At 40.3% G+C, this 26,951-nt stretch overlaps 1 protein-coding gene across 6 annotated transcripts in view; it reads left to right on the forward strand.

Moving 5' to 3' along the window:
• FSHR (follicle stimulating hormone receptor) overlaps positions 1 to 26,951 on the forward strand; it is a 129,166-nt gene that overhangs the window by 31,754 nt on the left and 70,461 nt on the right. For 3 of the 6 annotated variants that reach the window (XM_072333134.1, XM_072333136.1, XM_072333135.1), the window contains exon 1: positions 24,242 to 24,462. The exons of 1 other annotated variant lie outside the window; for it this stretch is intronic. In XM_072333134.1, the coding sequence (XP_072189235.1) occupies positions 24,278 to 24,462 (185 nt within the window). In that variant the 5' untranslated portion in view covers positions 24,242 to 24,277. Of the gene's footprint in view, positions 1 to 1,308; positions 1,411 to 24,241; positions 24,463 to 25,399; positions 25,458 to 26,951 lie in introns of those variants that run through there. 2 more of the 6 variants (XM_072333137.1, XM_072333139.1) reach the window with 2 other exon arrangements.

Consider the following 26,951-nt stretch of genomic DNA (forward strand, 5'->3'; position numbering starts at 1 on the left):
TCCATTTTTTGATGAGAGTGAACATAGTGGAGACCCTGCATTGACTTTGGAGAAGAAATAAGTTGTTGGTACTTATTCCAGAAGTATTATCTGCAGCAAACTGTTCTGAAATTACAACTTTCAGAACACCGTGGGATATTTCTTGTGTAAGTTTTATTAAAAGATCATTTGAGATAACCATCTTCAATTTGGTTCTGCAAAATCTCAGCAGTTGCTCAGAAAACAGGCAGTAAAGCTGACTGCTGTCCTGTGTTGAACTCCCTGTTTGTGAGATTTGTAAAAACAGTTAAAAAGACGCGATAGGAGAGAAATAAAGGTAGAAATAGGGATTTTGGTTGGGAAAAATAAAAGCTTTTGTTTTTTTCCCAAGATTTCCTGGCCTCCCAACTCAAGAAATATCTGTATGTTCAACTTCATGATCTTTTCTATGGGCTATTTAGCACACCTGTGCCTTTTCTGACAAAGCAGAGTGCTTAGATGTGGCTATTTTGTTTTTTTAACCGTGTATGCTCTCAAGTAGAAGCTGACTTCTTTGGGCTCTACTGGAGCTTGTTTGTATTTGTCATACTTCCTCAAGTGAGCTTCAAAACTGCCACGGCAGGGCTCAGTGCACGGCCTTGACACTAAGCTTTCTTCCTTGCTAATGCTGCAGCACTTGATTGCCGAGGAGTCTTTGACTTGCCTCATGTCACAAGGAGTTACCATCTCCAATGGGAGGAACTTACACACCAGCTGGGTGGAAGGTATTTTGTATTGCAGTTTTCTGGCTTATGGCACATACTCCTTAGGCTTCTCTGATTTTAGCCTGGTTTGGTATGCCCTGTGGAGTTCATGCTGTCAACCAGTCAGTACCTAGTCATATCACACAGCTGTCACTCCTGATCCTGAAATTAGAGAAGAGGAATGGGCTCCCTACTAACCCCCTCTACTGCTGATGAAAGCATGGACAAAAAGCTATGGGAGGGCAGGCTCGGGTGTTCTTTTATTCCAGCTGCACCTGATAGGCAAGGCCAATGGTCTCCAGCAAAGTAGTGTGGCTTTGAGTCAAGGCAATGCATAGGGGTGAGCACAGTGTTTTAAAGTCACACTAGAGAAATTTCATACTGTCGAAAGCAATTTTGTTTCCTCAGCTCCATAACAAAGATGAGATGGAATTCATTTTTAATGTGAATCAGTGTGTCTGTCTGTATGAGAAGCCTTAGGTCATGGCCTAAACCAGTGATTGAACACCTGGTGAAAGGGTGTAGCCAGCTCTGGGAGCACAGGTGCAAGCAATTCTCAACAGGTGCAAAAAACCCTGGGTCCACCCTTCCCTAACCTCATTTAAGGCTTGGCAGCTGTAAGGGAAGGTTCTCTATTTGGAGATCATTTCTTTTGGAGTGTTTAGTGAGTCCTGACCCTTGGAAAGAGGTAAGTAACTTCTTTGGCAGATTGTGATTACTACTTTTTTTGGGTGATCTGAAGCTGGCTTAAAGCAACTGTATCTGCTGTCTCCTACCCTTACACCATTCTGGACATTTACTAGACTATGCACTATTTCAGGTGGCATAGATACAGCCTAGTTAAGAGGCAGTTTTCCCATAGAAAGCAAGAGTGTCTATGGAGTATTTTTCAAGCAAATGCTCTTCTGTGCCTTGTTAAAACTGCAAAGCACAGTGAGAAAATTGGTGATGTTTGGTAGATAAACTTGAGCACTGAGCTGGTAATTTCTCTGCCTGAAGAGTTAAATAGTGCTTTTTTTAGTGAAGTAACGACTTTTTGTGTTTTTGATAGCTGAATTCTGAGATAGGTGTGCTATAATGGTACTTATACACTGTATCTTTGGAAAACATTCATCACTGAGTACTGGTGGGTGTCAGAGAAAACCAGCTTGAAAGAATTGCTTGAATAAGGCAAAGAGGCAAGTTGTTACCTTGTTTCCTTTAATATTTCTGGATACAGGTTCTCAATATTTCTGTTGCTATCCTAGTGTTAAGAATATGTCTGCTATTGGTTTAAGTGTGTACTTTTATATAGATGTTAGCATTTTAAATAGCTTTTAAGTTGCCGGTCTGAGTAACTTTCACTCTAGACATGTGAAGAAACCCTGTTAGGTGAACCTCTTGGGTTTTCCTTTTCTCAGGAAGAGATGACTTTATTAACCTTTTTAAAACATCACTGATAAGATCCTTGCCATTAAGTAGGTATGCTCTATCCCAGTCAATATTGATCTGTTTGTAAAGCTGGCTCTGCAGCGTTTCATTGCCATCTCTGTAAACACTTTTATGAAACCTCAGTATCTGCAGGATTTCTTTCAAAGCTGCTGAAGAGTTTTAGAAAAAGTCCTAATTTACTAAGAGAGCAAATATTGGAAGTTCCCCCAGATACATTCCATTTGTGTATTGGCTGAGTCCGATTGAATTAGGATCCCTAATATCGCTTCCCAAAGTACATCTGATCTTCCTTCTGGCTGCAGGAAATGAAAAATGAAATATTGAGACCGTGCAATTCCTGTCATCCAGCTCAAAAGATGCAATAAACCCTGGCTGTTCCCTCCAATGCTTGACAGTGTTCCTGCATGCAGCTCTCTGGACAGTTTTGGTGTGCTGTGCCATATACAGTTTGAAGGCTTGCTCCAGTGCTGAGGATATTGCAGGGAGGGGGGAGAGGAGAAGAACGTGCACATCTAATTTAAATAGCTCTCAGAAGTGCTTTCCTTTGTCTTTGACACCTGTCCTAGAGTAAATGCGACACACTGCTAAATAACATCTTGTCACAAAGACCAAAGCAATGATTACGCTATGACTAGGTTCGTAAGGCAATTTTGTTTCATGCTTGTCTGTTAGGGTACAGGCAAAAATGATCTTTCAGGAAGAGAATGAGAGGTTCTTTAAGCTGTGAGGTTTTTGGTTTTTTTTTTTAGTATCTTGCCATTGAAACCTCCTGAGTGTTCTACTGCAGTCATACAGTAATCATATTATTTTGAAACAAATAAAAGGCTTTCTCTTTGTTAGCAATGCATCCTGTGTCCCAACTCACAGCAATTTGTCACAAATTTTCCATTTTTTTTGGTCAGCTCAGCATATGGTGTTTGAAAACTGGTATTTCTTATTTATTTATCTTTGTTGAGACTGGGGCTGTTGCTATTAAGAGCATTCTTCCTGGGATTTGCTGGAGGGGGGGGGGGGAAGGTAAATTTTACACTTCATCAGTTCACTGTTTTGATTAAAAGTCATTCACTTTATTTCCTTATGAGGCACCCTCACTTGGCAATAGTCTTAATTTATGCTTTCATTTCTCCTATAAGAATGTATTCAGGGCTGTGAATTTGGTATATATTGAGAATCTCATCAGAAAACGCATCTTCAAATGAGAGATTAACCAAAATATTGTTATGACTTAAAACAAATTAATGACCAAGGGAAAGTACTGGGATAACCAAAGTAATATATATGCATGTGTGTATGTAGGTATGACCTCTCCAGATGTTCTCCAGAACAGCTTGTCCATTAGGTCAGTGTTGGAGTGTCTCTGTTAATGTACCGTAGGACCACGCTTACATTTCCCACAGAAATAACCAGTTGATTACTCGTACTCTGGGAACTGCACCACATTCATGTTACCTGTAATAGTCCTAGGAGCCAGATGCTATTTACTGTAAGTGGAGAACAAGGGAGAAGAGTCCTTTCAGAATATGGAGTTCTCCTGAAAATAACCTCCAGCAAATCTGTCTGTATCTGTGTCAGATGATCCTGACATCACTTTTTGCCTGCAGATATACTGCTAGAGATTTGTGACCTGAACACCCCAGACCAGCATTTCTTGCATCAGTGGAGACCTTAGTGGGTAGGACTTTGATGTCAATAAAGTCTGCAAACCAGAGCAGCTGAGGCGTGGGCACAGTGGCACAGTGTCCCGCTGAGCCAACCCAATAACTTAGTGGGGCACTTGTGACATCTCTGACTACTCGTATTCATTTATCAGAGCCTGGAGCCCATCTTCCCTGTGTTAGAACAATGTTCTCTGTGACAGAGCCCAGTGAACAGCTGTTGCCAGAGTGGGCGCACCACAAGGCTCTGCTTACAATGAGAAAGCGTTTCACTGACATTAAATGAATTGCCAGAAGAAACAGACTGAAAAAATAGCCCCATCTTTTTTATTTTACCTGAGGGAAGAATTTCATACAGTGAGGCTCTCAATCGGTGGGATAGATAATAGTTCTTTGGCTCTGTGTTGCCTTGTTATGTAGCTCCATGGGAGACTGTGCCCCCTCAGTTGAAAAAAAGAAAAAACACCTCTTTCTGCAGCCTAATGAACAAACTCCTTCACAGTGTGTTCCCCCAGCACTTGGGGGGAAAAAAGTCTCAAATTGAATATATTGTTAGTGTTCCCAAAGTGAAAGGGAATAAAATATTTTGTTCCTGAGATGTAAGACTTTAATTATTTTTTTTATCTCCTATTTTGTTGTCCCCAGGAAAGGATCTGTTTTCTTCTGTAGGAAAACAGGTTGTGATCAGTAGAACGTTATCTCCATTTAAAGAAATGCATCAGTATACTCCCATATCCTCACATTAATATTAGTTTTCTTTTTCTTGACACCTCATTCTTCAGTGTATTCTTCTTCCTAAATAATCAGTGTGAGATATGGTATTTGTGTTACGATGATCTTTCTTACTCATCATTTCTTGCATAGTCTCAATTCATTTCAAACATTCTATGAAACGCTGGGAATTGGGCTCCGGATGTCGATTTACTCTGGGAGCCATGTGGTCTGATTCAGTTCACCCAGGTTATGTTTTCTTTTTCTTGGTGGTCATTCTCTCATACCACACCAGTGGCAACAGGAATCCAACCATCAAAGCAAAAGGCTTCCTGAACAATCACAATGATCACAACCCCTTTCAATTTAATTAATTAGGAAGAACATCTCTGGAAGGGTGGTAATGCAGTGGCACAGGCTGCCAGGGGAGGTGATGGAGTCACTATCCTTTGTTGTATGCTTCAAGGTGTTCAAGAACTGTGAAGGTGTGGAGGAATGTGGTTAGTGGCCATGGAGGTTGGGGTTGGACATGGAGATCTTAGAGATCTTTACCACCCGTCATGATTCTATGACTGTATGATTATAATGTTTTTTGTTTTTTTTTCCAAGGTATTTGGCAAATATTAAAAAGCGCTCAAGGAAAATCAGGCTTGGTTAGGAAGATCTGTCATATCCAGACTGATTTTGTGTGTGTGCGTGTTTCATATTGCTGTTGCACATATATTTGAACTCCATGTTCTGCAGATGCTCAATGATTTGGATTACTACATTCAACCAGAAAGGCTAGCTCTTGGGAACTGTATTTAAGAGATATTTCTGTAATAACTACTGACAACAAGTTACTGTGTGGTGTAATGAGAACTGTGTGTTACACCAGGAGGAGGAGTTCAAAGTCAGTGCAGAGTGAAGATTTCTATGACACGCAGCTCTGCATGTTCTCTGAAACTTCTCCCTGTCATGCCAGCTCTTTGGTATGTTGCCCATCCAGCAGTGCTTTGTTGTGATGCTGTACTGATTAAGTACAGGAGGGCGTAACTTGGAAAACTTGTTAAATGCAAACCTGCGGTGTGCAAACGTGAAATGTGAAACCAAAGTTTATAGCTTTTAAATTCAAGCATATTCATGAATAAATACTGAGTATTTTGATTTAAAGTGTTTATCTGGCTATCCTGAAGGATAACTGCAAGTTTATGATCTAGCCAACAATGAGACCACAACAAACTTAATTCTGCTTCGGGAATTGCAGGAATGCTATAGTAAATGGGCATGGTCATTTATGCTTGTACCTAATAGGCTATGGTTATCTATACTGCCTATATATGTTAAATATTATGTAATATTTTAAGTTTTAGAGCCTGTGTAACTTAAGTAAATTAGTATTCTCATTGTCTTCCTATGACTCTGTACTAGGTCCCATATTCGTGATTGTTTCCTTTAATCATTCTATGAAAGGCCTGAAATTTGTTTTCCTAGCATATGCATCTCTGTAGTTATTAATTAAAAATAAATACAGAAAAGAGTAAATGAAAGAGTGAAAAGTAATCTGCAGTTACAGCATAATAATGGTGCAGTCAAAAAGCCAATGAGTGCTATAAGACATTTTATTGTGTATTGTTATGAAGTATAACAGTAACACTTCTAAATCTCTGAAATCCTACTAAGATTACATCGTCTTCTAATATAAAAGGAATTTAGTACCAGTGAAAGATGTGCCACAGAATGTTGCTGCCTTTATGCAGGATGGATGTGCGGTATCAGCAGTAAGCACTCCCCCACTACTTAGGTGTCAAATGGTCTGTAGGCTTGCAAAACTAAATCAGTTGTTTGGGAAGAAATCTGTAGAGGTGCTGCAATTGTAATGTGTCAGCCTAGGAACTGCTGTGATGCTGTTGCTGGTTCCTCAGACTCTTCTGCAGTAAATGGTTGCAACTCCCTTTTCACTGTGCTACATCTTTGCTGTTGAAAACAACCTTAGAAATTCTGGGAGGTCATTCCCTGTCTTTTCCTTAATTGCTGAGATCAAGTCTGCTAGTTCCTAGGCCTCAATATGGACACAGACATTTCCAGCATACCACCACATCACAGTATTTCTGAAGCATGTGATGGCTGTAAGTAAATAACTTGCAAGTCCCTTGGCAGTGTCCCAGTCAGTGGATTGTTCGTATCCTTTTTTTAGTACATCCTATGCCCAAGACAGTGTGTTTCTACATTTTCTTCTGCTGGTGAAGTTTGCTTACTTGTTTAGCTAACAAAGTCTTGAGTCTTCAAGTTTCCACTGCTGCTCTGAGCCTGCAGCTGCCTGGTATAGACCATCCTATTGTAGTTTACCTTTTGCCATTGCTATTTGGACCCAGACCTGATCCCTGTGCACAGTGTTTCCCAGTCATTGACACCTCTGTAGCAAGCTGTTAGCTTTACAGGATGCTTCTGTAAGCTAATGTACACTCTAAACAAGACGATATTTCATTTTGTGAGTTTTTTAGCAACTGCCTGTTCTTGCCAGCTGGCCCCAGAAAACTTATTTTCCATCACCTGCAGTTGGTGACACTTGCCCAGCTGAAGATTGCTGCTTATCATTGTTGTTTTAATGATACTGCATCTGGCTTCACAAACCAGCTGGAATGAGAGCAGTCATTCACTGAATGGTATAGATGCAAATATGGCAGTTGAATTATATGCGGCTGACTTCTGCTGTGGGTACACTTCAGGAATCCTCACTTTCACTGAAATTGTATCACAGAAATCTTCCTCCAGAACAGAAGCCCTCCGTGTTTTGGTGTGTGCATGCACTACTCACTGCTTTCCTCCTGAAATAGCTGCAGAGCTGGGGTTACGGGTGACTCTATTTTACATTTGCCTTGCACCTGTTCCTCACTACTTCTTCACAGAGATCTTTAGCTCAAGCCTCTTTCTATGTGTTCTGTTTTTGTTTTATTTTCCCAAATGGTGCTTTTGCTGTTTTCTCTAATCCCTTGGGTGGTTCCAGTGGGATTGGTAATATTTGGAGGTGTCTCCCTGGAGGAACAGCTTCTCTCTCCTCCGTCTCTGGAATCACAGGTTGGTAGGGAGTCCTTAAGTCTCCAGAACTACAGGCAGATGAGAAAGATTTCAGTTCTGAAGCTTAAACTTCCTGATACTTACTGAGGTTTAATTTTTTTTGGGATGGCAACAGTTATTCAGTGCTTCTCCTGGATGCCTGTTGTTTTACATACTGTTCTTGGCAATGGTGTTTATCTCACTCTGCCTTTTTTTCCTTTTCCTTCCCACTGAGATAACTGTGACCTTCCCCTACCCCCACTTTTCTTTATCTTAGAGCAGCCATCTCTAGTTCTCTGTACAGACTTTGTTCTCCCTGAATTTGTTTGTGCCAGATTCTTTGTTAGGAATCCAGTGTGGCCAATGGTCTGAGTCACTCTGTGCTAATCATATTCTCTTCCTTGATGTGTGTCTCACTAGAAGGCCTTTGCTGCATTTCACATACCACATTTTGGCTCATAAAGAAAGAGGGTTTCATGCTGGTGTGAATGTAAGTTGCTTTATATTTAGAGGGTTACTTTTAGAAATGCTACTAATGTACTATAGAGTCCACCAGTAATATGTAGGCTGAAGTCATGGTTCTTTCTTCAAACTCTTCTTCCTTTGGTGTTTTGTGTGTTTCAGGTTTTAACAGGGACAGTGTCTCTGGGGCAGAAGCAGTGTTTTATCTCCATTTCCTTTAGTATTTAGTACTTGTGCAAACCTCATGCTTACTCTAAGTGAGGCTGTTCACTATGTACATTAACAATAGTTTGAGTCTATGCCAGAAGAGACATCCTGCTGAATATGACATCCGTTCAAAAGTGCTCCTAGAGCTGTGTGACTGTCATGTCTCATTCTCTGATGTCTGTTCTTCTGTTCTGGGGAAATTTCTTCTCTCTTTTCCCATTCACCTGCTTCCTTGTAATGCCAAGTGTTCTTAAGTGCTTCTTCCCATTTTTGTGCAAGGTAACTTCTAAACAGGAATTGACTCTTAAAAAAATGTATTGTGGGAGGGAGTCTGAGATGCTTGAAGTGCTGGCTGAGCTCTGCAACATGAGAGCAATGCCTTGGGTTGGACTGGACAGGGGTTTGAGGGGGCTGAGGGGTAAATGATAAATGGAATGTAAGGTGGTAGTGGTTAGTAGGTGCTTGGTTGGACTGGATGATCTTAGAGGTCTCTTTCAACCTTAGTGACTCTATGACTCTGTGCTGAACTGGGGTGCGGTTGACCTGAGTTCAGTTCCTGGGTCTGCTGCAGACCTTCAGTGACTTGCATGTTAGATCTTTAAGGTAATTCCTGGGTACCCTTGTCTGGCTTAACCTATTGCATGTTAGTTGGAATAGGTGCTATTATTTTTTTTAACTGGTACCTAAAATAATGTGGTTGTCTTCTGGAGCAGTTAAGTCTCAATATTGCCTGATCTAGTTTTATATGAAGTGTACACAGACTGAAAGTTACCTGCCAGATTGGCGACAGATAGATTGTTTTTTTTGGTTGGAATTAGAGCTTGATAGAACTCTTGAGGCTGAGCTCATCCCAAGGAGAGATTTTACTCTGCAAAGAATGATGGCTGCTCATTTGACCTTGCTTCTGTTAGGCACATCTGTAGGGTTGTCCTTGATTTCAAAGCTAAATGTTGAATGTCTAAAATAGTATATTTTTTTAATGTAGTTGTGATATATCAGTGAATGCAACCATGCTAGTGAGATTAATAAGCCCATAATGTATAAAGAACTTTAATGCAATGACCTTTTAAGTCACAAGTTTCAAGGAAGCAGCTAGTATACAGAACTACAATATTTGTTAGCTATGCAATGCAGAATTTACTGATCTTGGAGCCTCAGTGAATGAGCACCAGCGAAAAAATGCGTTTTTATTTTAATCCTGTAAATGTGGGTCTACAAAAAGGGCAGAGCAGATGTGAACGTTTTGGCTGTATTTCTGTAAATTTTGTGGGAAGTTGCCAGAATTCAGTTACATTTGCAGATTTCCTTTGATTGCCTGGAAATTTCTTATGTTGTATTCAGTCTTTTACTCTTTTGTTGTTGTTTTGACTGGTAAAGGTATTTTGAGGTGGCTGTAATAGAAACATATTAAAATATATTGCTATATTACGTCTCAATTGTTTTTAAGTAGCACAAACAGTCAGACTTGTTTCCAGGTCTGACAAAGAAGATGATGGTAGTCATATGTGGAGAGCTGCCTGGGAGTCATCACCCTTAACAATTCAAATCATTATTCCTAATTGTGGATAATCAGCAAAGAAAAGAATTAAGTATGCGGCTTTATTTAACAGAATGCTTTGAAGAGGTATGGAATTCTTTGTGAATTATTCATGCTCTTTAAGATCAGAAGTGCTGAAACAAAAAAAATAAGAGGTGGGGAATTCTGCTGGGAGGTGCCAGTTGAGACACAAAGCGATACTGCTGCTACATGTAAATGCAGCTAAAGCAAGATAGCTGTAACATCAGGGTAAAAAAATGTCTGTAGCGATACAGTTGATCTGTTCTTCAGAAATTAAATTATTCATTTTGTCCTTGATCAATTCCAGTTAACGTGTATTTGTGGCTCAGAACTATTTCTCTGAAACATAGAAGCAGCTCACAGGGGAAAAAACGTCACGCTTGGGGAAAAGGCATCAAGAAAATCCTGCCATGATGTCACCTTCCCCATCTTATTGCCCCTACCAGGCATGCCTGAGATAACCCTTTCAACGGCTTTGGCACTTCCAAGTTATTTAAGTTACCATTGCCTATCTCAATACTTTTCTGCTGTGTTAGGTGCAAAATTTGAATGAAAAAGGGAAAGAAATATTGTGATGTGCTTTTGATTTGGGGTTGGTAGTTGAACAATAGCAGGCAGGTATGGACTGACAGATGAAGTCCTAGGAGGGAGGGGTGGCAGCTCTGTCACCTTATTCTAACTTCCACATGCTCTTTGATACAGGCCCTGCTGTAAGTCCGCACCAGGAGAGTTAAGTTAGTAGTAATAAAAAATTGCTTCATCTGTAAATGGAATGACTAGTCTTGCAGTTGTGGTATTGTGGTCTTGACTTTGTGGTATGGGCAGATTGTCACCAGGGTATGTAGTGTGGCAAATGCTGAGCAGTTTGTCATTACCAAAGAGAAGCCCAGTCAACGGGTAGCCTTCTGTGTGTGTGATGTTCTAGTAATCTTTGTTTTTTCCCTCTTTGAAGAGTGCGTGAATTGTTCTCCAGAACTTATTTTTTTTCTTTATTTTTGTGACACTTTGACTTTTCAGTCATCTGCAACAACTTTTCATCTGGTATTTTTCATTCCCCTGACAGTTCCATGCAAAGTGTTTGTGCTCAACATGCAGAAGCTGGAATACTTCTGCAACTGGTCCTACGTACAAGCTTGCCTTCCTTGTGTGTGCTGGATATCAGCATATCTCCTTGGTATGAGAGATGCTTCATAGGCACAGTACGGAAACAGGCTGTGTCAGCTTACATGCTAGTGCCAGGATATTTTCACAGCCTAAGGGTATAAAATCCAACTAAACAGAAGATAAATGTGTCAGTCTTAAAAACAGACTGAACACTTGCTTCTTTTTTTTTCAAAAAGTATGTATTTGAAGAAATAGTTTATTAAGGTTTATACAAATGAAACTGACTATACACTAAGCCATTTTTGGAGGCACCCCAGTGTGCTCTGTACCAGTTCTTTTCTGTTCTATGTGCATGCAGAGAAGGTCAAGCGGTGAATTAGCAAACAGCTTCGATGGTGCCAAAGACAACAACCTGCTTCAATACATTACCAAATAATAGTCTATAAATTATGTAAGCACTAAAATGCCAAGCAGCAAACAGCATTTCCACTGCTAAATAGAATCACCGAATTCATTAGAAACTGCTAACCCTGATGTATTTATTTTGAGGAGGATGAGCATGAGCTGTTTGCCACCAAACCTCCTTTTCTTTCTGCCTTTCTGTCAAATGTTCTCTTTTTTAATCACATAGCTTCATTATGCAATTATCCATCATGCCTGTCCTCTAGCATACAGAAGCTGTGTTTTGATTTGTGTTTAAACCAAGCAAGGTGACAGACATCCAAGGCAGCCCTAAAGGAGCACCACATTGGGCAGCATATGCTGCGGCCTTCCACCTCTGGGCTGTGTGGTCTTTCAGAGCATACCTAGATCTTCCCCAAGGCAGATATCATCTCTTTTCCATTCAGAGAGTGGTTGGTTTGTTTTTATAGTTGTCACCTTATGGAAGTACAGCACGTAAGTAAAATCACAAGTATGGATACTCACCATCCCATATGTGTGTTTGGTCTGTACGAGTGTTTTTCTGATCTCTCCCACTAGCGGTGGGACATCTCTTGCAGTATCTAGCATGTGATTGAACCGGTGTGTGGCGCTGGACATTACTGCATTAAGAAAAATACATGTAATCCTGTGCAAAATATTGTAGTTGGACTTGGGTAGAAAGGATGTACAACTTCACTGAAGTGAAACTTATCTGTTGTGGAAAGCTTTTAAGTGCCTTGGTTTCAGGGTGTGAAATCACCTTGTCGATTACACTTTAATGTATCCAAATCAGGAGATTCTTTGAGAAGCAGAAGTAACTTTAATAGGTGTGGTTTTTATATTCAAACACTATTTAACTGAAGTTCCCAGAGGCTGTAGCTAGACAGTATTATGCTAATACAGTTGTTAGACATACAAGGACAAGTAATGTGACATATGCAAAATACCATCATCACTTATTGACAAAATGCTTCATAGGCTCAATGAGCTAAGTATAAATTAGGCTAAAAATAAAGAAACAAAAACCAAAGTAAATATTAATGAACAAAATCCATAGTCTAGCATAGCAGCTGTGTAAGCTTGGCAAGTACCCTGAATACTAGGTACGTGGAAGGACTCAGAGGCGATTGCAAAGCCCTATAGGAAAATCTGGTTGTTTGTATACTGTATAGGCTGCTATCAGTACGTTATTTTACAGAGCCACTAAAATTCAGTGGAATTGTTATCAAAGGGTAAAAAGAATAAAGTTGAAATACATCACAGGCGCTGGGTATGAGATGTTTGCCTCTGAACATTGTACTTGCTAAGCTTTATTCTTTCAGGGAACTCTGCTGTTCCTAAAAACATTTCTTTTCATGACTGCCTACTGCTTTTAAGGCAAACTAATTCTTCCAAATAAAAACACCTTTTTCTTTTTCTTGCATTTTTATCTGATTGTTTCACTAAATACAGTAATTTTGTTAAAGCCTCCAGAGCAAAGACAATTTTCAGATTAATTTCAATTCCAGCCTGAAAAAAATAAGAAACCATCAAGAGAGCATGCTGTGTCCTGTGGCATTATGTTTCTGTAAGAGGACACAGGACACACATCATTATGTGTTTCGTTGCTGAAGTTTGCTTTGATTATTTATACGCTCATTATAATCTGCCAGTAATGTTGCTTAAGGCAAAGCGGTGGTGATTCTACATCTTAATTCTGCTTTCTTCTTCTGCAAGGAAACTTGAGACATCAGAGAAGCAGCTTTCTTCCCTTGTTTACTCCCTAAACCAAGAGATTGGAAGCTGACCTTAGATTACAGGTGTTTGAAGATTAGCTTAAGTAAAGTCTGAGGAAAAAGAAAATACTTTGTAGGACTTCTTTCAAAACAGGAGGTGCCATCCTTTGCCAGCTGAAGCCCCTAACAAAGGACTATTCTCTGTCAAGTACCCAAATTTTAGCATGAGTTGTCATTTTGATATGCGTGAAACAATTCAGATGCATAGATTCAGATGCATACTTGGCAAGCAATGGCTTCAACTCTTAGTAAGAAAACACTGTCCTTGTGAATCTGGAGGCAGTAGGAATACATAACTGAATTCAGAGTTATCTACTGGAAAGTTTATTCAATTTCTAGAATTATCAGTATTGGCATGTTTCAGTTTTCTTCTATCTAATTTCTATACAAGACGGTGTATGTATGAGAAAAGGATCTTATGAGGTAAGTGGAAAATAGCATCTAATCTACATAGTAGAAGGCCCTCAGTTACTGTGGAAAACTAATGCTCTGTAAGTCAGTACTGGATGCTGTAGTCCTATATGTTTAAAATGGCAGGTGTTCACACAAAGGATGCATTATTGAATCCCCAGGTGTTCTTCTCAACAGATATCTAAGAGGAAGAGCAGGGAGAACTTGTATGATTCCTTCTCATGATATTACATTAACCTCCAACTTTCAGCTCTGGGAATATTCTGTGTTTCTTCTTGCTTATCTGTTTAGCAATCTGAAATCTTCAATCTTCCAAGTAATTGTTTAATCCTTTCTAGAGTCAGATAGACACAACACATCTAGTAATGTTTCTTGAGCCAGTCATCTTTTACAAGCTTCTGCCCAGACCTCTTGGCCTTCTGCTGGAAATATGCCACATTGCCCTCTGAATCGCTTGGAGACAACGAAGAAAAAGGATAAACCAGAAACTGTATACAGATATGAGGCTTGACTTTGGCACTGTCACCTTTTCCTACACACACTGGAGAACACATCCTACAGCAGCTGTGGTTTGTCAGTGATGAAAGTTGGGAGTTTGCAGTAGGATGTGAAAGTGTGAATCTTGGCCACGGTCGGACCTGGGAACTCTTTCCTACTGGAGCTGGCATACATTCTGTCCATGAATTGTATGATTTCAGTGCTCTGACAGCTGATGCCAGCTCTAGATTTGGCTAAATATTCTATCTGAAGGATACATTTGAGCTGGGTTTCTGTTTCTTCCTAAACCATTATCTCATGTAGAATGGTTGTTGCTCATCCTTTTTCCTTAGGCACAGGTGTGTTTAGTGTCAAGCAGCATGGCAGAGTTGCATGATTGCCATGCAATGTCTAAAGATTTTATTTTCTTGGAGGTTTTTTTTTGTTGTTGTTTTTGGGTTTTTTTTCTCCCAGAGTATCTTTTTCAGTCATTTTCTGCCTTGCTCAAAACTCAGCCCTCTTCCTACGCTTCAGTGTCATGTGAGCATTTGGTAAAATCACTTCTATAATTCATTTGAATGGAGATATATTAGGGTGACCAGTGGCAGCTTAATGGTTCAACTATAGCTACTTGAATCAGCTCGTGGGTAATATGCAAGGTAAGAATAGCTCCTCATCTGCAGCAGAACCTGAGGCCCCCGATGGCAGTTATTACTAAAGGTTACTTCCACGCATTGTTAGGCCAGATAATGCCATGCAATTAGGCCTTAAGAGTAAGCAATAACTATTGGTGATAGGCAGGTGGTTGGACTGGATGGATCTTGTAGGTCTTTTCCAACTGTGGAGATTCTATGATTTAATGGAAAGCTTTCTGTAAAAGCTGATATGTTAGAGCTCAGCAATGTATCCATATAGCACACTCCTAGATTTGTTCCCTTCTAATGTCTGTTGCTGCTCTGATCCAGAGACAAGCTGTTTATCCAGACTGCTGCAGGCCAAACCTTCAGTATTGATGCTCTGTCACACTGGTACTGTGGTCAGGGAAAAAACAACCTGGCTCCTTCTTACTTATATTCCTTCACACTCTGTGATATTAGTTGTATCTCATTGGTATTTTCCAATTTCTTTTATTGTCGCATTCATCTTCAACTGGCATAAGTAATGTGTCATTGTGAACTCAATGGATCTGTTACTGGAATCAGGTCTGCTTCATGGTTTTTGCACAGAGGATGACATGTTTATAGGACTGTGGAGAATAGCACAGAAATAGAAAACCCCGCAAGTCCGGTGAATGTCAGTACAGTTTGGGAAGAAATCTCCACTGTCCTATATGGCTTCACTGCTGTGCATAGAAGGGCGGGTAGCATAAAATAGTCTCCAGCATAGCCCCATAGCTGAGCAGATGGAAACAGGGTAGAAAACAAGTTTAGCTGGCTTCCGAGGGCAGGACTGCAAGCCCAGGTTTAAGGTGGGATGGGGTATCTCTAACTGTTAAAGAAGGACTATTTACAGCTGTCCTGTACTTGGTAAAAGGGCATTCACACCTTGTCAGGAGTATTCTTTCTATCTCCCAAAGCTGCTGTGGTCTGGGAGGGTGCAAAGCAATTTCCTTGTGCTTTGTTTCCAAACAAGCAATAAAAAGTCTTCCCGAGGCTGTGAGCAAGGTGCATTCTCTTGAAGGGCATACCACAGGTTGTTTTGCAAACAGAGGCAAAGTCACTTTGAAGCCAATCAGAAGTTATGTGAGCAAGATGACCTTTAGGGTCCCTTCCAGACTAAGCCATTCTAAGATTGGTTCATTGGATTGCTGTGCCCAACCTGTTGTCATTTTAGTCCAAAAGCTACTTTATTTGTCTTTTTTTCCCTCTTAGACAGATGTAACAAAATAGGACATGTCATTAGTTGATAAATTATATCATGCTAAACAATTTCATGTGAGTCAAAAGAATAAGGAAAACTGCAGCAGAGGTATGAAAAATGAAATATGTTGGTGAAGCATGGCTTTAGTTTCTGCTTTGAATTTGCAGCGTTTAATAGATTTAACTTCAGTGGAAATATGTAACACTTTTCTCCTTGGACCCACCATTGGGTCTCCTTTGACCCTTCAGTGTTACCGCAAGGATGGTAGCAGTCTGGAGATGCTTTTTGAGTTGAAAACATGCAATCTATTGAGAGATGTGATAGAAGTCTGTTAGTGCTTTTTATGTTTTTCACATAGGTGAGGATGTCCTGGTGCACTGTCTGGGTTTAATTTGGGTAGCCATATATTTTTTGTGGAGTTTGTTTGAATTATTTGAAAAGCATTTATGTGCTATGTAAACATCAGGTGTAGTTGAGACAAACAAGGAAAAGTTGAGCTGTTACCTGGGATGTGAGTTAGAACCTTAGCAGATCTCTGCCCCTCCCCAGGCCTCCCAACACATACCAGCAAGTTCCCACATGCACAGGTAGCCAGGTTTCATATGCGTGTGTAGAAAAGCACAGAGCACATCTCAAAGCTTCCCTGACCCTAGACTAGCCAAGTGCTAGAGGTCTTTCTCTGCACCGAAGCAGTGGCAAAAATGCATATTAGAATAGCGAGGTGCTTTGAAAACATGGTAATGAGGGCTATAAAAGTACCAGAGCTAGATGGAGAAGATTCTTTTCTGTCACTTGTAAAATCTCATTATTCTACCTTCGTTCTTTTCATTAAGAGCAGCAGGACCTTATTTTCCTCCTCCTTTCACAGAGCTATGCCTGACCTCCTTGGCATGTGCTGAGAGCACTTGCAGGCAGATGAAGAATGAAGGGCTCCTCTCTGCCACCTTCCATACAATAATCTGCTTCTGGCAGAAGACTGGGGTTTTTTAATTATTATTTTAATTTTCTTTTTATTTTCTTTTCCGTAGAAGAAGAAACTATTTCTTAATGAAGCATATAGCATTAGATATTCCTATAGCATGAATTCAAGTTACTCTCTGTTTTAGACATGCCCAGCTTACTTTTCAAAGCTCGTTTGCATACAATTAAGTGCATAGGTGATTTTTTTTTTTTTTCATTACTTTATCCTATCAATGTAAGGTAAAGAATCTGAATGTTTTAGTGGTGATTCACAGAGCCTCATTCCAAGAACCATCCCATTAACTTCAGTGAGCCTGATTGTGGATGAGGATTAAAGAAACCCAGAGTGCTTCTTAACAGTATCTGAGGAGCACTGCAGGAAGAGCAGGGAAGAGTGAGGGAAGGAAGATGGCTGCAAGAGGTCCCACAGTGTTTACATTTTAATACAGTCAATGATTGCAGTAAGTTTTGGGAGGGAGTCTGCTGTAAAAGGCTCACTCAGAGTAGGAAAACCCTTGGTTGCCCTTCTAGAGAGGCTTAAAACAAAAGCGCGATATTCATTCTCGCCATGTAGTAGTAAAAATGAAAAAAGGCTCTGTGATTCTTTGGCTCCTAATTATCACCTCAGGCGGCTTATTTAGCCTACCTGTTGTGAAGGTAACAAGAACCCGTTGCACCGTAACACTTATGGAGTAATTGTGTCACGTTTCAGCCTTCCGCTATCAATATCCTGCACTAATTGCACAATGCTTTCATTTTTTTTCCTCTTTTTCCAAACCTGCTATGGGGATTAGTCATTAGCATCTTCTTCAGAGGCCTTAACAGATGTTAATTTGTATTCCCAACTCTGTGTTGTTTTTTTTTTTTTTTTTTTCTAGTATCAAGTGCCAGCATAAAATATATTTCCTAGGATATCTAGTAGTGTCTTTTATGTATCAATCAGGGCAGAGCTCTTCCTTTTCTCATGCAGAGATGGCTTCTCCAAAGATGGATGAGGTCAACAACGGAGAAGGTAACTTTTATACATTGTGGCATGCCTTGGAAACAAAGACGTCAGTAGAAAGTTGAGTGACCTGTGGTATTCTGTCAAGGTATTTCTATTTCAGACCTCCTCAATGTATTTCAGTGCCTGAGATGTCCATTCAGTTTGAAAGAATTTCAGTGTATTTAGTTGCTCTAGCCAAACAACTGGCTGTCAGTGCTGTCTGTGGGCAGACTGCAGGTATTAGAGAAGTAAGCAAGTTTTCTCCTTATGGATGGCTCAGTACTTCAGTCCTCAAAATTCCTCATGTGTGCTCTGCCGGGCTGCTCTCTTCATAGGGGATGGTGGCTATGTGACACATTGTGGAGGTATCATTGGGTTAAAGTGCCTTCATTTTATTTCATGTCAAGTTGCTCTTGAAAGCATTAATAACCTACTGACTTTTGATGAGTAAGACATCCAGGTTTTCTGGATGGCGGACTCATGGAAACTTGGAAACAGTGGGCAAGAAGCATTATTGGCCTGCTTTTTAATGGTAATGAACATTTCTTTTTACTTATGGATTGAAGACTAATAGCTGAGTGGTAGATCATAACCGTGCACAAAAACAACCAACAATGTAGACTGCAGGAAACATGTGAACGGTCAGTCTGTACTTTAAACATCCTAGGAAGGTGGTTTTCTGAGCCATAAGTAGGGTCACAAAGGAATGTGGTTAGAAAGGGACTTCAGGAAGAGTTCACTCCAACCTTCTGCTCAAAGCAAGGTCAGACCAGGTTGCTCAGGTGTCAGGCAGCACTGGACTCCTATCCCTGAAGGGGGTGGTTTGTCTGCCCCAGGTGCAGGATCTTGCATTCATCCCTGCTGAATGTCAGGAATGTCTCAATAAAAGCTTCTTCTCAGGCATTTTATCAAATGTTTCCAAGCTCTTTGGAAACTGGGAATTACATCCTTAATTCTGGAGAGTTTTTAAAGGGATTTAGGTGTGCAGGTGTTCCGGTGCCTTCCCATTTTAACTGTTTTTATACAGGTGCTGTACATGTACATGGATGGGTGTTGTTACGGGCAGGTTTACCCTACACTACATTTATGCAAGGTTCCTCTTGGCTAACACCTCTGACCTTCACTTGCTGATGGGTTAAGGCATAAAAGAATACATGATGCAAAGTGAGATTCTAGGCAGCCTGTGGTACTTGTGTGTTATTTTGATCCAGCCAAACCTATGCAAAGGAAAGTGACTTCCATAACTGTTATTCTGTAGACATATAATGGAAACCTAGCAGATGGGCTGTGTCTCTTATAACTGAATGCAGACGAACAGACTCGAGCCTAGGGAGCAGTAATAGGTGGAGGTGGCAAGGGCTGTTCTCTGGCTTCTGTGTTGCCTCTTGCAAAAGTCTTCTGTAGGTATGCAATGCATGAGGATACTTATCACCTTCCTCTGACAAATCTTGTAGGTGAAGAGCTGGGTGGGAACTTCACCACCAATGCCATGAAAGTATTGGACAGAGTAAAATAAATAGTCGTAATTCCCCTGCCCCCTTAGATAATAACAGAAGCAGATTCTCACTATAGAGAAGTATCAGCAAAAATGTTAGACAGAATTGATGTCCTTTCAAGCTGAGCAGCACCCGTCCCTAGTTTAAGCAGATTTGAAGGGCCATTTGCATCAGATGCTAATTAAGTTTCAGAGCTGGGATTCGGGGAATAACAGGAGAGAAGCAGGAGGCACAATGCAGTAAATGTAATGCTGTACATGTGTGGCTCTGTGGCCTGCAGAGGTGCTATTTAATAAGAGAACTAATCACAGTCAAATTTTGAAGTCAAAGGACAGACAGTCACAGGAAATCTGTGTGAGAGTGATTTCATCAATTTTTTAATCCTTTTCTTCTTCCAGTGTTTTTTCTTGAGTGAATGCACTCCCTCTGGTGGCTCGTTTACTATCTCAGTTTCATCCCTTTTTCAGTTAGGGTTGCATGCGAGCAGCTGGCTAAAAATTGGGAAAGCAATAAGGTACTGCTTTTATTAGGCTAACTTAATGTTTTATGTTCTCAGCAGTGTAGGCACAGATAAAGCCTAGCTATTCAGATGTGTTTTAAAATAATCTCTATTCGTGAAAGAAAAAGTAAAGCTTAGAAGGAAGAAAAAAACAAAGTAAGAAACCGCTTACAAGATTATTTCTGAGAAGAAAATGTTATCTTTTCTATCAGGTAAATATTCCATTGGCCTCAGTGGTCTGCTCTTATAAAACCCAAGTTGATCATTCACAAAAGGTAAACCAATGTTATATCAAACTCTCTCTTAACAATTTCCTTTTAGGTGTCCCTCTGTTATGTCTCACACTGTAAGGTTTTTAGGACAGAAAACACATTTTTCTGATCACAGTTTGATAGGAAAATAAATGCTATTGCTGTTTGTAAGCCCATAGGAAGAATCATCAAGAGTGAGAAACCTCCACTCAGAAGGATAAACTTCTTTTGGGTGTGGTTTTCTTGTCATCTGTTCATACAGGCAATTTATTTATCTACACATTCTATAGACCAGTTTTGGTTAAGCGAAGCCAATCTCACAGTGGTATTTGGTAATTAAATTCTATTCTGAGACTGGAAAACATCAGTAGAAAGAGTGTTAATTTAATTAGATGTCATGTTGTGTTTCATAACAGAAGCACAAACCAAAACTGCTGCAAACCGCAAACTTGCTTACAGGCTGACATACTCCAAGACATGGTGCACTTTGTCTTACAAGGAACTGTTCTTGAAGTATTAGATTTAAATGCTGAGCTGACCATGTCTATACACTGCAGTGAAAAGATTTTGAGTCATTTCAATGTGTTTGGGACAAGTTTGGTTAGGACAAATGAAAAAAAAGAGCTGGGATGGTTCCTTTTTTACTTCTCTCTGTATCTCCAACAGTCTGGGTGACAGACTCTTTGGTCAGATGATAGGAGCTACAAAACACAATAATTCCCCAGCTCAGTGCTTGTGGACTTAGACCAGTCCTAATTTTAGAGGCCAGTCCTATTAATCAGACTCATTTACTTTAGTCTTTAATGAGTTCTCCGTGACCATATAGCATTGAACTGTCTATCCCAGAAAACACATAATTACATAATCTATAATATTGTTTCTGTCATGATTCACTAAATTGCATGTCTGTTGCTACAGTGCATCAATTTGAGAAAATTTTTGTTTCCTTACTCAAGAAAACAGTTTATGCTCTCAAGACCAATTTGCCAGCTGGAGCATATATTTCCCACAAAGGATTGAAAAGATAAGGCTCTTATATATATATATATATATATATATATATATATATATATATATATATATATATATATATATATATATATATATATATATATATATACGCATCACCATCTCTGCAACAATAGTAGGAATGTCAGTGATATGGTGCATCACAATCAGCTGTCTCCATAAGAGAGGTCCTTGATCCTGGCACCTGATCCTCAGGGATGGCAGAGTATCTGTCTAGCTGGGATGTGTCCATGAAGGCACTAGTTTGCCCCCTTGCATTGCTTTGAACAAGTTGCTGAGTAAAAGGCATGAAATCCTGTGGTGGTATGAAGATAGGAACTAGCCTTAAGGAGCTGCCACAGATCTCCTGCAACAGGTTTTCAGGCCTGTTGGCAGTTCCACCCTGGTGATCTGGAAGCTGCCTGTGAATCCAAACATTCTAGGAAAAGACCTGGAGGTATCTTGGCTTTTTATTCTTCTTCTTTTTCTGTCAGTGTTTTTATCCTGAAGTGGTGTTTGTGAACTGGTAATAAATTGTTAAAGGAGGATCATCGTCTGATTAATTTATCCAGGGAGCGGTAGTAATATGGCTATATGTTACTTAACAGTGATGGATAGAAATCAAGGAGATAACTGGTTCACAAAGTTAATAGGCACTTGAGTCTATTCTTCAAGACCTTGTGGATGGTATATAGAAAACAAGTTGGAAATTATTCCAAGCCTTCATTTATTCCCAGGTAGTTTGAGCACAGCCCTGAATCCTATCACTAATATGCATGAAATTGCAGTTGTATTTTGTATACTAGTATGATTTTATTGAATTCAATGATAACTGGATATTTCCATCAGTTTTATCTCAGTGGTGTTTCAAGAGAATCTCGTGTTTGGGCATTTTTGAGTTGTTTAACAACGTCTCATTCTCAACAGCTTTGAATGAAAGTGGAGCAGTGTGTACCGTTCTGATAAAAACGCCTCACTAAACAAAAAGAAGAAGGAGCCAACCTCCCTCCACTTCTTTATTAAACTCATCATTTGTTGTTGGCCCTGACCCAGTGTTTTAAAATGTCTTTGTTTCACCAGTTGTGTTAAAATGAAGCACGCTTGGCATAGTTCTGAAAGTCATTAATAATTGAAAAGATCCCTTCTGACTCCAGTGTTTTTTTAATCTTCCAACTTCCGCATATAGAATCGTTACTAAGATCCGGAACAAATTCTGTAGTTTGATATATGAAACCCGGAGTTAATCAAATTGCTGTGTCTTCATCTCGGTGTCATTTATTTTGACATTTAAAGAATGTTACCACTTTTCCAACTTTGTCGTTGAAGCTACTATCCATTTCGTTAGTGCAACACGATTGTTGATAGTGATATGTTTCAGGTAGAAGGTATGGCTTATGCTTGTCTGCTCCCTGTGAGGAGCTGTTGGCTGCCATGAGGCCACCGCTCGGCATGCTCTGCTCTGGGCTGGACAAACGCAAGGGCCTCAGCACTGTTCATACGTCCTCTGGGCCCTTCTCCACCTTCGTAGCCTTCCTTTGGATGAACTCTAGCAGCTTGATGTCTTTTTTTGTGCTGTGACACACAGACCCATACCCACTGCTGGAGGTGAGGCTGCAGGGGGGACAACTGATCCCCTCACCCAATCTTTTTCTATCCTATATATTACATATTTCATATATATGTAGGTTAAAAGAATGAGCAACTCTTTCCTCTAGCGGTCAGTCCCAACCTTATGACGACGCCTTAACAGAACAGACTTTGCATTTTATACCCATAGCTAATTTAGTTCCTCTACAATTCATTACAGACATTCCCTTGTTAGGATGAGATTGTATTGCTTTCTGTATTTATTTATTTTTTTTAACTTTTTCTATGTAAATACCACTGTTTTCATCTGTAGTATGTTCAAGTGACTGGGGAAAAATAGCAAATATTTGGTGATACCTGGTAATATTAGGGTTACTGTGAGGTTTATGAAAGAATTAGTTGAACAATTTAAAAAACCCTAATCATCTCCTCTCGGACATCTACTTATCAGTACTTATTTTAAAGGTGAGAATGGTGGAATCATTTCAGAGAAAAGACACTGTCTTGTGTCTCATTAACTTTGCTTATAGTTATAATTATGGAGGAATTAAGCGAAAGAAACAAGTAAACAATGAAAACCCCAGCAACTTAACAGCTGCTTTACCAAGGTTATTCTTCAGCTTGCTCAGAATTTCAGTGTGAGTCAACATCAGCAGAGTTACCCATGGAAATCCAGCTAGTGAGCTCACTTAACGTGCAGATGACTTACAAGCTGTGCATATCTGAAACAGCCATTTACCACTACAACAGGACAAAAACAGAAACAACTCTCTATCACTGAAGTGTCATTTCAGGTGTCTTGTAGGCAAACCCTGGTCCCTGATGATAGGCTGGTGTAGAATGACTCAGTGACAGGAATGTGTTAGCAAGGTCCCTCTTGCAAGAATTTATATTTGTAACAAGGAAGATAATCTTGCTCAGTCAAAAAGTGAATAATAAATAAGGATAAATAAGGATAAAATTAGCTCACTGGTCTCCAAAGATCATTTGGGTTGTGGCATTTTCTGTTTTTGGATTCCTTTGAAGGTGGTAGGGAGGGAGAGAGACAATTCAGCAAGTGCATAAAGAAGAATAACAGTTAAAATTAAAGGTGTGTTATTTAGCTCTGGCTTCAGGGTTGTATAGCTTTTAACACGTGAAATAGATTATGTACCCTATAAAATACTATCTACACATATATATATTTTGCCTAGGAGCAACATAAAAGCTGGGATTCTTGGATCTATGAAGGGGAGCATAAATACTACATCTCCTTCAGTGGCAGAAATGCCTGGGCTGTAGGACATAAAAGTACTTACTTGTCCCTTACTTTTATCAAACAAAATGTGCAAACAAAATAGCTGAGATGGAAGGCTCCCCTTCCATTGTAGATATGCACTGCATCAAAAGCATTCTGGTTCATTCAGCTGTTGCCTGCGATTTCAATAACACTTTAAAATGATAATCATAAATATTATACTACAATTTTGGCATGGAAAATCAGCCTTGCTTCTCTCCATCTTAACGTAAGCCCATAAAGGATCTTTGACCATGAACTGAAACTTGCTGAGACAGCATCTCCCAGGAGTCACGTGTTTCATCTCAGCTTTTAGGGCGGACCTTCAAGGAAGGGCGTCTCTCTGAGTTGCACTGTGAGGTCTTCACACTCCTTCCTTCTAGATGGAGGAGAAGGAGACAAATGTGAAGACAGAGATGTCCTTGGGTCTCACCTGCTTGCTGATTTTCCTGGCCAGCTGCTCTGGCTGCCAACACCACACGTGCCACTGTGCAGGCAGGATATTCATCTGCCAGGAGAGCAAGGTGGTCCAGCTGCCCCGGGACATTCCCACCAATGCCACAGAACTGTAAGTAGGGAGAGGGAAGGGTGTGAGCAGCTCTCTTGCCAGCTTTCAACATAGCTACTGCTTGGCAAGCCTAGGGCTGTGTTTGTAGGGGGTCAATGGGGAATCTCACACCAGCTGTGGAAAAGCACATTGCTTCCTTTGGCACTTGGTTTGTTACAGCTTGGAGCTCTTCTCCCTTACTCTTACAATGCTCCACTTCAGATCTATGTTAAGAGAAGATGTAGTACTGTTTAATACAAAGTACAGACTAGATTATAAATAGGATTCCTTGGTGCTGTGACAGCATCTTGAAGCTTTGTAGGGTTTCTTTACAGCTTGCTCTCACACCAAGATACTAAAACGACCTAGCGCATTCTGTCTGTGCTGCAGGGCCTTCCCAAAGGTTCAGGCTTATTTGCCAAGAAGCAGCTTATTGTTTTCTGTTTTGAAGTGACAAAGGCAGTAAAGAAAGGACTGAGATAAGCTTCAGAGGGTGATTCTTCTGTATCAGAGAGGCAGCGTGACTGACTAGGAGAGAGCTGTGTAAAGATACAGTATTGCATTACTTGAGGAAGAGTTTTGTTTATCTTAAAGCTTGTTTTCATGAGCAGTACCCTAAGGCAGCTGTTTTCTGTGTCACTAGCACAGGCAAGCAAGAGAAGGCACGCAGTGTCAAGCACCTGCATAAGCAATTGTTTTCCTTTTAATTTCTCTTAAAGCAGCTTCTATTGCTCCTTGCCTACACTCATAGCTGTCTGGCATCGTTAGGATCTACAGCAAAAGTGAAAGGAGTCATCCCGGATAAATCCTTCTACTAATAATTGGAGCAGTAGGTTTGGTGGGAGGATACAAAGAAGAACGATACATATCCCTATCTTGGCCTTACAGACCACACTTACTGTCCCACAGTTTTCCTAGCGCAGAAGTTTTGTTTTATTCAGAAGGAGCAGTTGTTATTCTCATTGAATCAATGGACTGCAGTGAAAATCTGGAGAAAATGCCTGAATTAACCACAGGTCAGTAAAAGTTTAAATCATTCTCACAACTAGAGGGAAAACAAAAAACCCATCTGTGAATTAGGTCATCTAGATTGTGGGCGAACCTGCTAATTTTGTTTAATTTTTTGCTTTGATTGTTTCTTTAGATAACACAGTTCAGGTCTGCCTTCCAGGGACTAAAGGAAAATAACAAAGTAGTTTATAATTATTCCTGCAAAAAAGCAGAGTTTTGCGTTGCCAAAAAAGCACCTGCTAGCAAAATGGGATTTATTTCCAGCAGATCCTTGTTAACTTCTCTAGGGTTTGTTAAGGTTATTAACTGCTGGTGTTTCAGCACAAGTGTGTGTTCCCCGAGGAAGGCTGACTACAATGTCAGTGTGACTGAGAGCTTCAGCTGTGTCCTCTCATCTTGCTGTAAATATTGTACTTGGAATCTCTTGACTCGACTCTTCCCATTTACACCAAGTTTTGTTTCCTTAGGAGATAATTCTGGTCCTTGTAAACCAGGGTAGCCTGGGATTAATTTCAGCGTAGTTTAAGAATTTGTACACAAATACTCTGTTAAGTGTGGTGTTCATGCAACTAAAACCAGATGTGTTAGCTGAAGAGTTCAGTCTCACATAAGCCCTTAGATCTTCATTCAGACTGAGATGGGAACTCTAGAAGTGTGCCTTGCAATGCACCTCTGTGCTGAGTGCCCAGTAGGGCTGTTACGGCAGACTGAAATAGACCTCACCACTTCAGGCGCTATTGCAAATGCACTGCTGGTAACAGAGAAGGTGCTCTCTTTATATTTCTTCAAGAGTCGAAAGGGCTTTAGAACCTGTGTGGCACCCAGAGCATAGATGGCAACAGCATCCTCTGCAGGACATGGACACAGACTTCTCCCTAACAAGTACAGCTCCTACAAGGTGCTTTGTTTCTCTAAGGGCTCATTCTGAAAATGCTGGATGTGGTTTCTGACTTGACATGAAAGAGGGGTCTTCAGTGTATTTTGATCCTTTTACCTTCTCTTATGTGCTCTTGGTGGCTTTCCTCATTTATCCTGGCATCTTCCTTAGTTTTAGCTGTTCAGAAACATGCACATGAAAGCATTGGAGAGAGAACAGAAGCTCAGTAAACTCCAGCACTTCTGCTTCCGTGTGTTTCTGTTTCACTACTCCTATTTCTCAAGCTGGGACAGGGGGCAAGCAGTTATGTTACATAGTAAAAACAAACCTCAGGATGAAAATAATAGCATCCTCACAGAACAACCGGCTGTTCTGCTGTTCTTCGCTGCAGCAGATTTTTGTGTGATTGGTTTAGGTTGGTTTGTTGGCTTTGAGTTTTTTCTTGTGGTGGTGGGAGGTTTATGAGGTTTTTGACCTGTTGGCTACCGACACGCACTGCTGCGATGTTTTTTCAGTTATTTCCCAACAGTGAGAGCTTATGCTCCGCAGGGAGTGTGAGCTTTGCAGCGTGGTATGAGAGCAAAGGCTCTGCTCCTGGCTTAGCACCTGCTTTAGCAAGGGC

Source organism: Excalfactoria chinensis, chromosome 3, assembly GCF_039878825.1.
Source record: "Excalfactoria chinensis isolate bCotChi1 chromosome 3, bCotChi1.hap2, whole genome shotgun sequence".
Taxonomy (NCBI): Eukaryota; Metazoa; Chordata; class Aves; order Galliformes; family Phasianidae; genus Excalfactoria; species Excalfactoria chinensis.